General features: G+C 55.8%; 1 protein-coding gene across 1 annotated transcript in view; it reads right to left on the bottom strand.

Moving 5' to 3' along the window:
- The window catches only part of ADRA2C (adrenoceptor alpha 2C), a 37,364-nt gene extending 23,027 nt beyond the window's left edge, over window positions 1-14,337 (bottom strand). Inside the window, exon 1 of the mRNA XM_007456895.1 lies at window positions 14,197-14,337. Coding sequence (XP_007456957.1) covers window positions 14,197-14,337 — 141 coding nt within the window. The remainder of the gene's footprint in view (window positions 1-14,196) is intronic.
- Between the last annotated feature and the right edge of the window lie 625 nt (window positions 14,338-14,962).

The following is a 14,962-nucleotide window of genomic DNA, read 5'->3' as shown; positions in this document are numbered from 1 at the left end:
TGAGCTGGCGGACAGGTGTGCGGGGCCCCAGCTGGCCGACTGCACCTTCTCAGTGGAGAAATCTGGTAATAACAGAAGGAAGCAGCACCCGGCGCCTCGCAGGAGTGGAATGCGGGGTGTGTAGGCCTGCTCCTGGGCTGTGCTCCGAGCTCCAGCCCAGGCAACCAGAGGACTGGTCAGGCTCCAGTTGGGGGAAGCAGGGGCACCCGGTTGCTGTCTTTCCCACAGCTCTGCTCTGAACCAGCTTTCTCTGGGAAGCCTGCCAACGTGGAGACCCCAGTCCCCAGTCCTGAGATCCAGGGATGGCACCCGGGAATCTGCATTTCACAAGTTCCCTGGCTGATCGCAAGTGGACTGGGTCCACAGTTGGAGAAACTGCTTTAGAATTCCCAAGGCTTCCAGTTGTGTGATTCCACCTCACCTTTACCACAGCCCAGCAAAATAAATGTTATGAACCCTCCCTTTTAAAAATTGTTCTACAACCAATTTTTTGAAGCATAATTTATATAACACAAATCTTAGCTATTCTAAGTGGATCTCAGAGCTGCTGTGAAGATCATATAGGGTCTGGTAAGTGCTTTATAAACTGTTAAGTGATGTACGCACAGAGGGGTTTATTATTAGAGTAGATTATTACTGTTTTTACTATTGTACTATTATTATGGCGGGGCGTTCTGGCATCGTTTATCTGAAGGGCTCCTAGAAGGGGCTGCTGGGTGGGAGCATGGTTGGCTGCAAACAGCAGAGATTTACACGTAAGCAGTATCTAGACACCTCTCTTAGATACTGGTAGAGAGCAGTTTGTTGCTTTTTATTATTATTATTTCATTTGGAAATAATCTCAAACTGCAGAAAAGTTAGGAGAATAAAAGTAGCACAGAGCCCCACCTACCTTTGACCTGGATTCCATTATTGCTAATGTGTTACCCATTGATTTCATCTGTTGTTTCCTCCTCCCCCCTCCTCCTTTTTTCTCCCCCTGCTTCTCTCTCCCCATGAGAATGTGTGACTTTTCTCTAACTGTTTGAGACCTAGCTGCAGGCATCACAGCCCTTCACCCTTAGAGAGCAGATGTTCTCTTGTATAACCTCAGTGAAATTATCAACACTGCTCTGATACCTTTATCTAATCTGCCACTCAAATTTCCAGTTTGCCAATGGACCCAATAAAGTCCTTTCTCGTGCTCTGTCCCTAGCCCGGGATCACTCAAGGATCAGGAATTGCATTTATTTGTCTGTCTCTTTAGTTCCCTTTCATCTGGTACATTTCCATAATCCTTCTTTGTCTTTTATGTCACTGACATTTTTGAAGACTCCAGTTCTGTTTTAAATAGAACGGTGCTCCTTGGGGTTTGTCTGATGTTTCCTCATGATTAGATTCTCGCCGCAGTACCACATAGATGATGTGTCTTCCCAGATTCCAAAACTAGAGCACATCCACCTGCCTCTCACCGGTGGTGTTTTGATGAGCTGGACAAGGAATTGTCTGATTTACCTGCTGTATAAATACTCTTTATCTCCTTGCAACTAATACACAATCTGGGAGGGAGACACTTTAAGACCGTGGAAGTGATCTGCTTCTCATCAAAACCTCCCTCTAGATTTAGCAGGGCGTCTAGGCGAGCACTCTGTTCAAAAGTCACCTGGATTTGTTTTTATTTCCTTTTTGGTTTTCAGTGTGCCTCTGTTCTTCATGTGAAATACAATGGAGTTTGGTTTTCACCAGCTTGCTTTCAATTTTATCTTCCCCTTTCTCCTCCTCGTTAACCGAATTGAGTTCAGTGTGTCAAACGTGAACCTGCTTCCAAAGGCAAACTGCACAGAAGCTGTCGTCAGAACAGTGGCCCCTGACCCCCTCCCCTGGCAGGGGACAAACCTCATCGTTGCCTTGTTTGTTTGCCCCGAGTGTCTTCTTGTAAAGACAGGCAGTCTGCGTTCATTTATCCTGTTCCCTTTCTTTATGACACACAAGGTAGCACACTTTTGTGCAGTTTTGCACTTAGATGTTTTTCACTTAATAATACATTCCTAGAAATCACTCCAAAGTGCTTGGAGGAAACCACTTTCACTGGTGTCCTAGCCCCGCCCTGCTATGAGTGTGTGACGCTTGGTCCCCTGTCCCCCCCTCGTGCCTGTAGCTTTCACTGTTTTGCACTAGAAGTGGGGTTGCCGGGTCAAAGAGTAAAAGCACACGTAGATTTGCGAGATGTTGTCCACCCACAAAGCGGACGCCAGTTTGCTTGTCACCAACAGTGTCTGAACCTGCCTGTTTCCCAGCAGCTTCACCAGCAGGGCGCGTTGTCAAACTTCTGTGTTCTTGCCAACTGGATGGATGAGAAATGGCACCTCGGTCTGGCTTCAGTCTGTATCTCTCTTACATGGAGACGTTGAATGCCTTTTTGTTTTACCAAGGGCCATTTTTTTAATCCCTCTTTGGGGAACTGTTTTTCTTATAGTTTGCTCTTTTTTCTGCATGATTTTTGTGCTTCTGTCTCTCAACTTTTAAAAGTTCTTTGTATATTAGAGCCATTCACCTTTTATCTATGAAGTTCCAGATGTTTTCTCCTAGTTTGTCTTTTAATTTGCTTATTTTTTCATGCAAAAGTGGTTTTTCTGGCAGACAAACTTGTCACTAGTTTCTTTATTCGAGCTGGGTTTTCACTCACAGCTAGAAAGCCTTTCTCTCCACTTTGCTTACAGAAGGATTCACCTGTGTTTGCTTCTGGTATTTGTATATCGAAGCTTCGTACGTATAGAGCTCTGATCTTGTGAGTTTATGTTTCTGCCTGGTGTGAGAAAAGGATCTAAGGTTATCTTTTTCCAAACGAGGATCTGCTTGTCCTGGCACCATTTTACTTGATGGATTATGATTGCTGTGGGGAACTGAAAGACATCCTTCAGCACATGCCAGACTCCCCTGCCGCGGTCGGCCTCCGTGGCTCCGTGGCTCGTGGGTCTGCGCCTGTGTCATCACCGCACTGCTTTCAGGAGAGGTCTGCCCAGCGTGTCGTAATGCCCACCCCTCAGTCCTTCCTCTTTGTCACTCTCTCAGCTATTCTTGCCTGTTTATTTTTCCAGACGAATGTTAATATCAACCTTACCTTCGTGAAAAAATGCTCCTTGGAATTTTTATTAGGAGTCCATTAAATTTATGCCCTAAATTAGGGAGAACTGACACCTTGATGATGTCGGAATGTCCTAACCTTTCTATGCTGGGTCTTTTTCGTGTCTCACAAGAGTGTTTTATGGGTTCTTTGCACATTTCTTGTTGAGCTGACTGCTGTGGGCCAAGGAACAGGGCTTCAGCTGCGAGCTGCTTGCTCCCCGCCTGGCCCCACCTTCCCCCTCCCGCCCCTGCCCTCTGACTGGTGTGGCCACTTCAAGAGGCCCCTTGCCTCCAGCTTCTCTCTGTGTTTGGCCAGTAGGAAGCCCACGGAGAGAACAGGATGGGATGAGAGAGACTGGGGTTTACTCCCTGGCTCACTGCCTGCCAGGCCGGGCAGCCAAGGCTGCAGCTTTTCCGGGTCAGCCCTGTCTCTCAGCCACAGCCCTCCCTCTGGGGTCTGGCCACACTCCTTCCTGGGCTCTTCAGGCCTGGGTGATCCTGGTTCCCCTACTGCCAGTCCCAGGGGCTTCTCTGTCCACGGCTAGTTTCCTTTGACTTCACCTGCTGCTGTGGGCCCCCTACCCTGCCCCCGGCTCTCACCTTCCTTTCTGCGGAGGGTCCACCTGGAGCCTCCACCTGGGGACCCCTTACCCTCTTCTTACTTCACTCCTTTGCCTGCCTATGCCCAGCCTCGCCCCAGACAAGGGGAAAGTGGGGATGATCAGCCTCGGCCCATCCTTAGTACCCGACATGTTGAGATCCCCTCTCAAGCCTATGGTCAGCTTCACCCTCGTGCCCCTGGACACTTGGTAGCCCCCCTGCCCTCCTCCCACTGAGTGTCTCCCTATCCAGACCATTCTCTGAGGGGCCTCCAAGGGCCTTTGCTCCCCACTAAAATGCAAACTTCATCACGCCCTCCCCTGCTTGTCAAACCCCAGGAGACGTCCTGCTCCAGATGGCAGACCAGGGCCTGTGCTCGTCTCCCATCTCCCCCGAGACCCCACAGAACTACAGTGACAATAACAAGCCCTCAGGAGGAAAGAGCTTAGGAGGGACATAGGTCGCCAACCATGGGAAGTTTCAATAAACATCTGGACCATGAAAAGGATGCGAGTAGCTTGATGGGATGAAACAGAAGGGAGATCTAGAGCCTAAAATCTCCAGGAGGAGCCACAGAGGAGGGGGAAGCCCACCTGCCCAGCAAGAGTGCGCGACGGCCCTGGGCTCAGAGTCCAGAGCAGGGAGAGGTGGGAGGGGACCAGTGCCCCCAGCCCCAGCCATTTCCTCCCTTAGAGGGCAGTCAGGACGCTTGCATGCCCAGGTGATAAAACACTACCTGGGGGAGATGTCCTATCGACAAAAATGAACCTTCAGTAGACACTAGTGGTCCCCCAAAAGCCTTTCACACTCCAGCTCTTGGGACCACCAGTCCTGAAAGTGGTTTCTTGTCATTCTGCTAAAGCCAAACTTCCAGGGGACTTGGCTCGTCTGACCCAGAGGAAAAACAGCTACTGAGACAACGGCAGAGGAACCTGACAGCAGCCACTCAGGTGCTCACTCCTAAACAGGAAGACGTTGCCGGGATCCGCAGGCAGGTGGACCAGCTGCCTACAAAGGACAAACTGACCCCAGGGAAACAGACTATTGAAGGGGCCCAAAACATTTTCAGAATTGCAAGAGCACACTGCCTAGTTTTCATGCATCTGGTGTGAGGACGTTTCTCAAAGACGTCCTCCAGCGAAAGCGGAGAGTAAGACCAAGATGGAGGAAGATGTGGAAACTGAGAATGAGCGAGCCCGGCTCTGTGCGGAGGTGAGGGACGGCCCAGGGCAGCACCGGGAACGGGCCTGGCCAGACACTGGTCTACACTGGAGCAGAGGCGGAAGTTTCCGGAAAAGGCGACTTGCAAAATGGATGTTATGATGCAGAAGCAACCATTTTGAGGGAGGAAATGATGATCTAGTAAAGCACGTATCTAGGGCTTCCCTGGTGGCGCAGTGGTTGAGAGTCCGCCTGCCGATGCAGGGGACGCGGGTTCGTGCCCCGGCCCGGGAAGATCCCACGTACCGCAGAGCGGCTGGGCCCGTGAACCATGGCCGCTGGGCCTGCGCGTCCGGAGCCTGTGCTCCGCAACGGGAGAGGCCACAACAGTGAGAGGCCCGCGTACTGCAAAAAAATAAATAATAATAATAAATAATAAAAAAATAAAGCACATATCTAAAAATAAATGCCATTGAAAACTCCAGGAAAACAAGAAAGCTGTACTAGAGGGTTGGGAAACAATTAAGAGACGTGACCTTGAGCAATTGTGGATTATGAATATAAAGAATGCATTTGGCCTGGGATCACGGGAAGTCTTGGAAATTCAGGGCCTGTGACAAGGGACCTGTGGAAAGGGGACGTCATCTCAGCACTGGCCCAGGCCAGCTCCAAAGAGTGTTTACACCATCAGAACAATGTAAATGTTCTTCACTGATTTTCACATTTCCAAGCCAACCTAGGGTCAGGTGTGGTCACAGGTTGGGTGTGAGTGTCAACTGCTTTGACAATATAAAAATAAATAATGCTGCTGACAGAAGGGGCACAGGGAACAGGGACACCACTTTACAGTGATTTGGTTCATCTTGTCCACTTGTCTTTGGGCTTCTGTCTGTCTCTCCACTGGAACGTAAGCCCCACTGAGGAGCCCTGGTTCCCCCTTGCCTGGGTCCTCATACAGAGTCTGGGGCCAGATGGGTGCTTGGCCGCGATTCATGGGTGACAGGACAGGACAAGCACAACGGCCACCGGGTCACCTGGGGGGAGCTGGTCACAACCACAAGGCCAGATGCCGAGTCAAACCCAAGGCCAAAGCCCACCGCTGGGCTCCCTGCTTCAGGTGCACCTCACACCTCCCCTCGTGAGACTCCCCTGATCTCCCTCCCAACTGCCTCACCTTTGCCATCTGCCCATGGCTGGACCTTCTCTTCTAGGGGGACTGGGGACTCCACAAGGGCACCAGACCGGACTCGTGGCTTCTAAGAGCTCAGGGCAGTGGCTGGCAAGCAAGCGGTGCTCAAAAGCCATCGGCCAACTCGTTAGTTTCTAGTAAGTTGGGTTTGTCCACTGAGAACCTGGTGAAATCGTCTTTCCAAGCCCTACACTTTGCCTTAATTGAGGGGGAATTGGGGTCCAGTTTTTGAGCCAAGTTTTATGAAAACAACCGGGTGAAATCCCCACACCTCTAGTCTAGAACGGGGTGAAGTTTTACATCCCCCAACATGGCTGAGCCTCCAGGAGTGGCCCCCGTTGCCACTTGGGGAGCCTTGAGTGGACACCTTATTTGTGGTCTTTGCTCTCTTTCCTGGTCATCCACCTCTGTTTTCCTAGTTTTGGAGATGGCTGATCCCCACGGCCCCAAGGTCTCTGGGTGGTCATGTGGCCTGGATTTTACTCCCCGCCCCCCCAAGGTGATTGCCCTGAGTGCAGTCAACCGAATCTTCCCAGGGCATCTTTCCAGAGCCACGGTGCTGCTGAGCTGGGGTGACGTGGTGACCCAAGTGGACAGCAGCTGCATTCGGGCAGAGAGGGTCCTGCTGTGCCCGCATCTGTCCTGTCCCCAGATCCTCAGTGACATGGGCCCGTAAAGCCTCAGGCTGCGTTTGGCCTCAGAGTTCGTAGCCGAGAGGTCCTGGTGGGTACGCGCTGGGGGACACCCCTCCCTGGGGGGAACACACCTCATCCCCACCTTTCACGAGAGCCCCTTGCACTCCGGCTGTGATGGTACAGGTCTTCGGGGTCCCTGTCTGTGGTGGGTGCCAAGCAGAGCCTGGCACACGACGGATAAATGACGGGCGTGGTCACCCCATGGTCCCCCACTGCCACTCGAAGGTCTGCACCGGGAGAACTGCAGCACTGCCCACGAGAGATCTTGGCTGTGGCCACAGGCCAGGATGGCGGTCACCTCGTGGGGACCTGCTCTGTGGCCCAGCCAGAAACACCTCATCTTATCTAATTCCTAAAGCCCCTCAGGATGGGCACAGCCCCTCCCCTTGGCCTCAGGCAGGTGAGGAACTCGCCTTACAGGCTCAGCGGGATGTGAACCCGGATCTCTTTGCTCCAGCTGCGTCTCTTCCAGTGGGTTTGTCTCTGACATCCACCTGAGGGGCCGCAAACTGGACTGACGTTCCTCTGGATGTTGGGTCGAGATGTGTGAGGCGTCCTGAAGGCCCCGCTGGCTCTGGTTAGAGCTGCGTCCGGATCGATGGCTTTTGAACCACTCCGGTCATTTGTAGCCCCGCTGCTTCTGTCCCAGCCACAGTCCTCTGCTCCAGGCTCCTAACTGCTTTTCATTACTTGGCCAGATCTCTCCAGAGGCAAATGAAATGCTTGAACTGCCAGATTTCCTCCCCAGAGTTATACCTTTGGACCTTTTAGGAGGAGCAAACATCTCCCTTTTTTAAAATGTGAATGCCTTTAATATTCTTTAGTGAAGAAATTGGGCATGCAGCGCTGTCTGGGGAGGATGCGGCAGCCCTTCTCTCGGGCCCGGGGGCTCCCCCGCGGAAAGGCGCCCACCCAGAGGTCCTGAGACACGTGTCAGTGCTGAGTCTGAAGCAAGATTTGGGGGGCAGGGAGGGAGACGGGGAGGAGGCGGGAGGGGCGTTTGGGTGGCCCTTGACCTGCCCCCACTGCTAACCCCAGGACAGGCCCAGCCCGGCTCTGGTTTCTGAAGCATCTCTGTGGTCCCCCGCCTGTGCCGAGCCAGTTCTGATCACACTGTATACGTACCCAGAGCCCCGCCCCCTGGCAGGTGGGTGAGGGCTGCAGGTGTCAGGCTCCTCACCCGAGGTGGGGCCCTGCTCCCTTGAACTCCATTCCAGACTACTCGGGAGGCCCATCCTGCCATCCCTGGGGTTTCAAACCACCTCTGCCCAGAGACCCTCCCAGGGGGGCAGGTATCAGCCAGGAGGGCAGGGGAACACCTACTGTGCACGTGCACCAGGGAGGTTCTTTGTAAGCCTCCCCACGTTTAACCCTCCCCAGGGGCGGTAACTGTCTCATTCAGCACCCGGTTAATCTCTATTGGGAATTTATTCTAAACCAGGGGATGTCGTGTACATCCATTAACTCGTTTGACCTTCAAACCAGCCCTCTGGGGTAGATACCATGATCATCCCGATTTCACCGATGAGGAAAGGAGGCCCAGAGAGGTTCAGAAACTTGCCCGGAGACACACAGCGAGGAAGCAGCAGAGCCGACCTTATACATTTTGCCCACAGTCTGCCTCCTGGCTCACAGCCTCGACTGTGCTGGCTAAACTGGGAATTGCACTCTCAGCCCAAGCCATGTGCCCTTCGGAGGGGACCCAGGCTCCCACAGTGTCCGAGCCTCCCTGTTCACTCTGACCAGGGGTGGGCCCCCACCAGGCAGACAGCCCACCCAGCCCTGAGACCGCAGCGACGCACTTGCTGAGCTGGTGAGCAGTCCAGCGTCCGGAAACGCTGATTTTCCGTTTTGCTGCCTCTCTGTCCTCAGCGAGCCCAGGCAGGAGACACAACGGTGAACGGCCAGTGCTGTCTGGGGAAGTGTCCACCAGGTTTCCCTGGAAATGACAGCAGCTTTTCTCCCGTCCTGGAGGCGCACAGCCTCCATCCGGGCCTCCACGGCTCCCGGTGCCCAGGTCTGCCCACCCCAGGGGCTGCGCACGAGGTGCTGGGTTTGAGCCCCTGCATGAGGCTGGTCACGACTCAGCAAGGAGCAGGACACAGGGCCGTTTGCAGGAGCCCACAGCCTCCTCTCATTCTGTAAAACAAGAAACTAATCCTGAGCACTGTTCCCAGAAAATTAAGCAGGATCCCGGGAAGGGGTGCTGGCGGGATCCAGGGCCTGTTTCTGGCAGGGAGATGACCATCCAGCAGAGAATCACAGAGAGGGGATGAGGGAACGTGAGCCCCAGAACACGGCTCATTGCCGACTGCCCGAAGGAACCAGAGTCAGCTCGTGGGCTGGGGACCGCGGCCATCCCTGCCTGAGTTCTCCTGAGACAATCAAGCCTGGGGTCCCGGCAGGGCTGAGCCTGCAAGGGAGGTGGCGCCCGGCTAGGTCACCCTCCTAGCGGAGAACTCGCTTCTCGCGGGGGCTGCTCTGCTGACCCCTTGCTTCTCCGAGACCCCCTGTCCCCAGCCCTGTCAAGGCTGGGCGGTCACAGGGGTAGGACGGGCACCATGAAAGCAATTCCGCACGAGGATTTGATTTCTTAATTGTAATTGCCTTTTTCCCCCAAAGTGGAAGGTCGAAGCCTGGCTGAGTGAGCCGGCTAGTTAATCAGACCTTGTTACGCAGGGCAGAGGGGAGGGGGGAGGAGAAAGCGCGGGGAGCCCCCAGACGAGGCTGGCAACCTCATGAGCTCCAGCTTCTCGCTGGGCACCAGGACCACGGTGCAGCTGCCCGGGAGGCTCAGTGCAGGGAGAGCTGGGCTCCACCCTGCTCCTGAGACGCCCATGGGCGCCCCGCCAGCCACTTGCCCCCAAGGCTCACTTTCTTCCAGCAGAAGGGACTGTGCACCCTCAGCCCTCCCCGCTCCCCCCGCCCTGCACCCCTGCCCCAGAGGCTGCGCTGTGGATGCCCTCGGTGTGGGCAGAGGCAGGGGCGGCCCCGGGGGTTCTGTTCTAGGTGGGTGTGGCCCAAAGCGTGTGACACCCTCTCTGCTGCGTGGCTATGAAGGGGACAGAGGTGGAAACCCAGCTGCCGCAGGGCTGAGGCTGGGGCGTGCCGCCCACTGGTGTGTGTGCACACACATCTTTGCCTCGAGCAGTTTTAGACTCACAGCAAAAAGTGCACAGACATTTCCCATATACCACCTCCCCCAAGATCAACATCCACGCCAGGGGGTTCACTTTGTAAACGCCCTGGCCTATGTCTCCGCGTCAGTGTGGATAGAAATGGAGAATCGACTGCCTTTCTCCTGAACCCCAAGAAGCTGAGACAGAGGACCAACGGACGGGGGGGTCTCGGGTTCGTCATGGTGCCGTCAAGCCCCAGCCGCCCTGAAGGATCTGGGCTGAGGATGCACGGGGGTAGCGTGTCCTGTGAGACCCCCCCTCGGGAATGCAGGAGAGCGGGACCAGCCCCCAGGACCACCCCAGAGCCAGGGAGCAGAAGTGGCCCTAGACCCACAAGAACCAGGACCCCCGACCACCTGCATTTGTTTCTCGGCGGGAGGAGGGTCTGTCTGCCTGCTGGTCTTTGGGGACCACACAGCGGGAGGGTGGGGTCACAGCACCTGACTTGGAGGTGGGGAAAGAACTCCAATGTTAGCAGGAGTAGCAGCGTGAAAGGAAGTGGGAGGTGGGAGGAGAGAGAAAGCCCGTGGCCTTGGGCGCTGAGATGAGGTACCGAGACCGCACCCCTGGATCCCTCCGAGGCCCTCCCAGCTTCCGGGGAGCGGGGACCAGTGTGAGCTGTGCTTTCAGGGCATCAGTGACTGAGCTTTTTGCTTTACAAGGAGGCATTCAGCAAGAGGCGTGTTGGCTCAGCCATGCTGGGAACGAAAGGCGGTGCACACGGGAATCCCAAAGCTTCAAATATTCACTGGCCTGCTCCATCCTCCCCGACATCCTGTCCTGCGGCAACCCGCAGCAGCTCTTAGCTGGGGATGGACAGTAAAACTTGAGCAACAAAGACGGGAATTCAGTCCAAAACACCGTTGGCACCTTCACCTCTGAGGTCTCGCAGAAACTGGATCGATTTATCAGTGACTTAAATGGAATATTATTTCCTTGTCTTTTGAAATCAATTTCACCAAAGCCAAAGCTTTAGGTAAGGTTAAATAGCTACTGAAATGCCAGGGGTGGGGGTCAACCAACAAACAACAGGCTTTGTCTGGAATTGACTGAGGGAGAAGGGGGAGGAGCCAAAGAACTGGGAACCATAGACGGTTCTGTGGCCTCAGGAGAGAGCAGGACCCAGGTTTACTCATCAATCCCTGACACAGGGGAATGGCAGTAAATGCTAGTGAGTGGCTGTGAGCACACGTGAGTGAAGGGATGAATGAGTGAGTGTGCAAGAAGTGAGCCTTGTGAACCTCCGTCACTGGCATGATGACGCTTGCTTTGCCTGCCTCAGAGGCATGAACTCAAGAGCCAGTGATGCCAAAGGTCTTCCAGGTGGGCCACTGTGACCATCTGGATCATCTCCGGGGGTCCAAGACCTGCTGGGGAGAAGCGTGCCCCGCTTCTATGACCTGACTCCTACCCTGGCCCAGGCACCCGGGGAATGACAAGGGTAAAGAACATCCCAGCTCTGTCTACGTGGTGGAGAGACAGGCACACGGTCCTGCCCTCGAGAAGCTCAGCCCATGGGGGGGAAGCCCGCACAAAACGAAAGGCAGAGGAGCCGGCCAAATTCTCCAGCAGTGGAGGGAAGAGTCTGCCCAGAGGGGTTCTTTTGGGGGGAATCACGAAACTTTTCCCGCAGGAATACCAGGTGAGGCACAAACCAGGTGCCAATGCTGGGGCGGAGGCAGGGAGAGTGAGGGAAATGACTTCCAAGGTCACCGCCGACTCTGGCCTTGAAGTCTGACTGTTGTGAAGCCCCCGTGAGCTGCAGGGCCCTCCTCTAGGGAGCGAGGGGACACCTGCAAGAGGCTGAACACCACACCCGGGCTAATTCAGAGGCAGGATGCTGTGGTCCAGTGTGCGGGGCAGGCAGGGCCCCTGGAGGTGAGCGAGGCTTGGGGGTGGCGTGGCAAGGCCAGCACGCGCCCCGCGTGCGCCCCGGGCATCACAGCGGTACTAGGAGGACGACCAGGCTTGTGCCATAAACCCATCGGAGGAAAGGGGAGAGCTCGGCACTCTGGCTGCAGCAGGCGGGGGACGTAGCCCGCAGGGCCGTCCCCCGCCCCCCGACTTGGCGGGGAGCTGGAGCTGGGCCAGGAGGGGTGGCCCCCATGGGTGGAAGGAGAGCAGAGGCTGCTCCGCCTGGGCTGGGGCTCATCCCCGCGCAGGGGCTGGGCCCTGAGGCCACGGCCAGCGAGAGGAGCCCTGGGCCACTGGTAACCGGCTCCAGGCTGCAGGAAACACCCATGGATCCCTGTCAGCCTCCACAGGGCGGGGGGCAAGCAGGGTGCCACATCTGGCTTGTCCCTTTTCTGATTACAAAAACAAGCCGTCCCCACTGCAGTGATCTGGGGAAACGTAAGAAAAGGCAATGAACGTCAAAACCACCTGCGCACCACCCACCTGTGCAGCTACGGCCATGGACACGGCAGAGGCGGGGTCTCTCCTGGGGCACGAGCTGGGTAGGACGGCACGAGGCTCCTGCAACTGGCGTCAGGTCATCCCGCCCCAGATCAACGTCCTCAGGCCACGAGTGGACTGAAAAGCCACGTCTGGGCTCGAATTACGCGGCAAAACGTGTAAATGCTGGAGAGGTGAGGTCCCTGAGACCAGCCGAGAGACTGCCTGCTCGCTCGGGGGTCTCCGGTGGCTTGGCGCCCCGCCATCTTCGGGGACGACGGGACACCCTCCAGCTGTCCTGAGGGGGCTGGAGAGACATGTGCCCAACACGTGGGCCAGTGGCTGACCCTGCTGCCAGGGCCCCAGTATCCCTTACTGGGTGAGTCTGGAGAGCAGGCAGAGATGACCTCACGGGGGACAAGCCACAAGCATCCTGGCACAAGGCTCCCTTGCAGGTCTGCGAACACAGCCCACACCCCAGAGACCCTCCTTCTGGGTTGACAGGGAGAAGACGGGAGTCTGAAGCTCAGGGAGGGGCAGTCTTGCCCAAGATCACAGGCTGGCTGGGGATGGCACAGCTCTGAGGGGGACTCCAAAAGCCTGTGCACGGGCGCTCCGGTGCAGGAGAAGGGCCACCGAGGCCACATGGCCGCGGGGAATGATGCTTTCTGGTGTTACTATGACTTTTTTGTTCCCTAGAAAACAAGGGATGAAAGTCCCATCAGCTGGGTTTAGGGCTGAGGTTTAAATGTTTTGATTTAAGCTGAACTTAACTGGGGAGAAGTTTGCACCAGTTGACACAGCCTGACTGGAGGCTGGTTTTTATGCTGCCTGGAGGCTGGTTTTTCTGTCGACTGGACTCTCTGCCCTCCGAGGGAAGGTCAAGTAAATGAGCTCATGGTAACTAATTCGAGGCCGTGAGCCGGGATTAATTCCACCCTCTCTCGTCTTTTTTGCGTCCCGGGGTCAAGGAGCCAAGAAAGGCACACTTTCGCTTCTCGGGGGTGAGGGGCTGCCCCAGGGCTGTGGGGTGCTCGGATGCAGCCCTGAGACCCAACCCACCCCAGCCTTCCCCGACGGCTGCCCTCCTGAGTGCACATCCATGTGCATGTCCAGGGAGAGTTCCGGCCTGGGGGCGGGGGCTGGATGGGGGGCAGGTAAGGAGGACGACTGATGGGTAGACTGTGGGCCTGGCACTCGTCGGGCCCAGCCTGAGGCCTGTCTGTGCTGCTTACTACCAGTCGAGCACCCTCGGTGGAAAGTTGCTCAGCTGCTCCATGCCTCAGTTGACCCTCCGTAAAATAGGAGTGGGGACCATGTTTATCTCTGAGCTCGGCACGTGCTAGCGTTAGGGCCCCCTCCCCGACCCTGTTCGTCTCCCTTTGTCACTGTTGTCCTTATTGAGGGCCCGGAGGGTGGAGAGAGAAGATGGAGAGGTTGGGGGCATCTGGCAGGGGCTGCCCTGGATGTGCCCACCTGGTGCACAGCCCTGCCTTCCAGGCCCCCGGCAGGACCATCAGCCGGGGCGCGATTACTACAGGGCCCAGTCACACAGCCCCAGGCAGATGGCTGGACCCATAGCAGTCATTTTCCTTCAAAACGCCTTTTCCAGCAAGATGTCCAAATGTGAGGACGCCAGCCTGCGCTGACACATTGTGGTTGTGACACATTTTAAATAACTTTCACTAATTGTGCTCATTGCTCATCTCTTCCTACCATTTCATAAATTGCATTTCATTGTTTTGGGGCTGATTGTTTAAAAATAAATTGTTACCTAGAATCCTCCTCCAGGCGTCTGCCCACACGCGCGTCGGGTGACACATCCCGAGGTGGCTGGGCCAGCCTCGCTTCTGTCTGTTTGCCTCGATAGCACCTCGATGGATGCAGGCAGTTCCAACAGAAGCTTGAAGCTGGTGTTGCCAACATCGTCCCCAAGCCAGAAGATGAACCCAGCCCAGGCTGGCGAGCGCCGGCGAGCATCCACGCAGGAGGTGCCGGTTCCCACGTCAGGCATCTCGCGCGCATTCTTTTATTTCATCCTCGCAAGAACCCACAAGAAAGGTTCTTTCCCATAAGGAAACGGGGGGCTCAGAAAGGTGCCCGACGTGAAAACCTCCGCCGTTTCCTCCCTCCCTCCCTCCACTTCCTCATTTCCGTGCCCTGCACCACCGACCAGCTCTGCACCCTCGACCAGCTCTGCGCCCTCATCCCATCCAGATCCTTGCCAGGAGGGGCCCAGCTTCCTCAGAGTACAAAGGAGGCCGTTTCCTTGGCAACGAGGTCCTTACGCCTCTCTGGGCAGGGCTGGCTTCACTGCCAGAAGCCCCTCCTGAGACCCCCCTCTCTCTGTGCACCACTCAGGGTCCCACCCTCGGGGGCCGTGGGTGGAATTTTAAGCTCAAGAGGTATTCTTAAAAAGCACCCATGTGCCTTCCTTAAACCTCCTAAAATAATTGCAGTTAAGCAATTACTCCCTTTAAAGGCGTTTGGAGGTGTTGAGATGCAGGCTCCCGTTTTCCGTGATGAAACTTTGTGCTGCAGAGCCCAGATGGGGGGCAGCTCGGCCTTCAAGGCCACTCCTTCCGCAGGTGCTCGCGCCCGTGGGTGCACCCCCCCATGGGTGTGCCCAGGGTGCCCCT

This window comes from Lipotes vexillifer, unplaced genomic scaffold (assembly GCF_000442215.2).
Source record: "Lipotes vexillifer unplaced genomic scaffold, Lipotes_vexillifer_v1.1 scaffold63, whole genome shotgun sequence".
Taxonomy (NCBI): domain Eukaryota; kingdom Metazoa; phylum Chordata; class Mammalia; order Artiodactyla; family Lipotidae; genus Lipotes; species Lipotes vexillifer.
The sequence above is the reverse complement of the archived record's forward strand: the minus strand, read 5'-3'. Positions and strand labels throughout refer to the sequence as shown.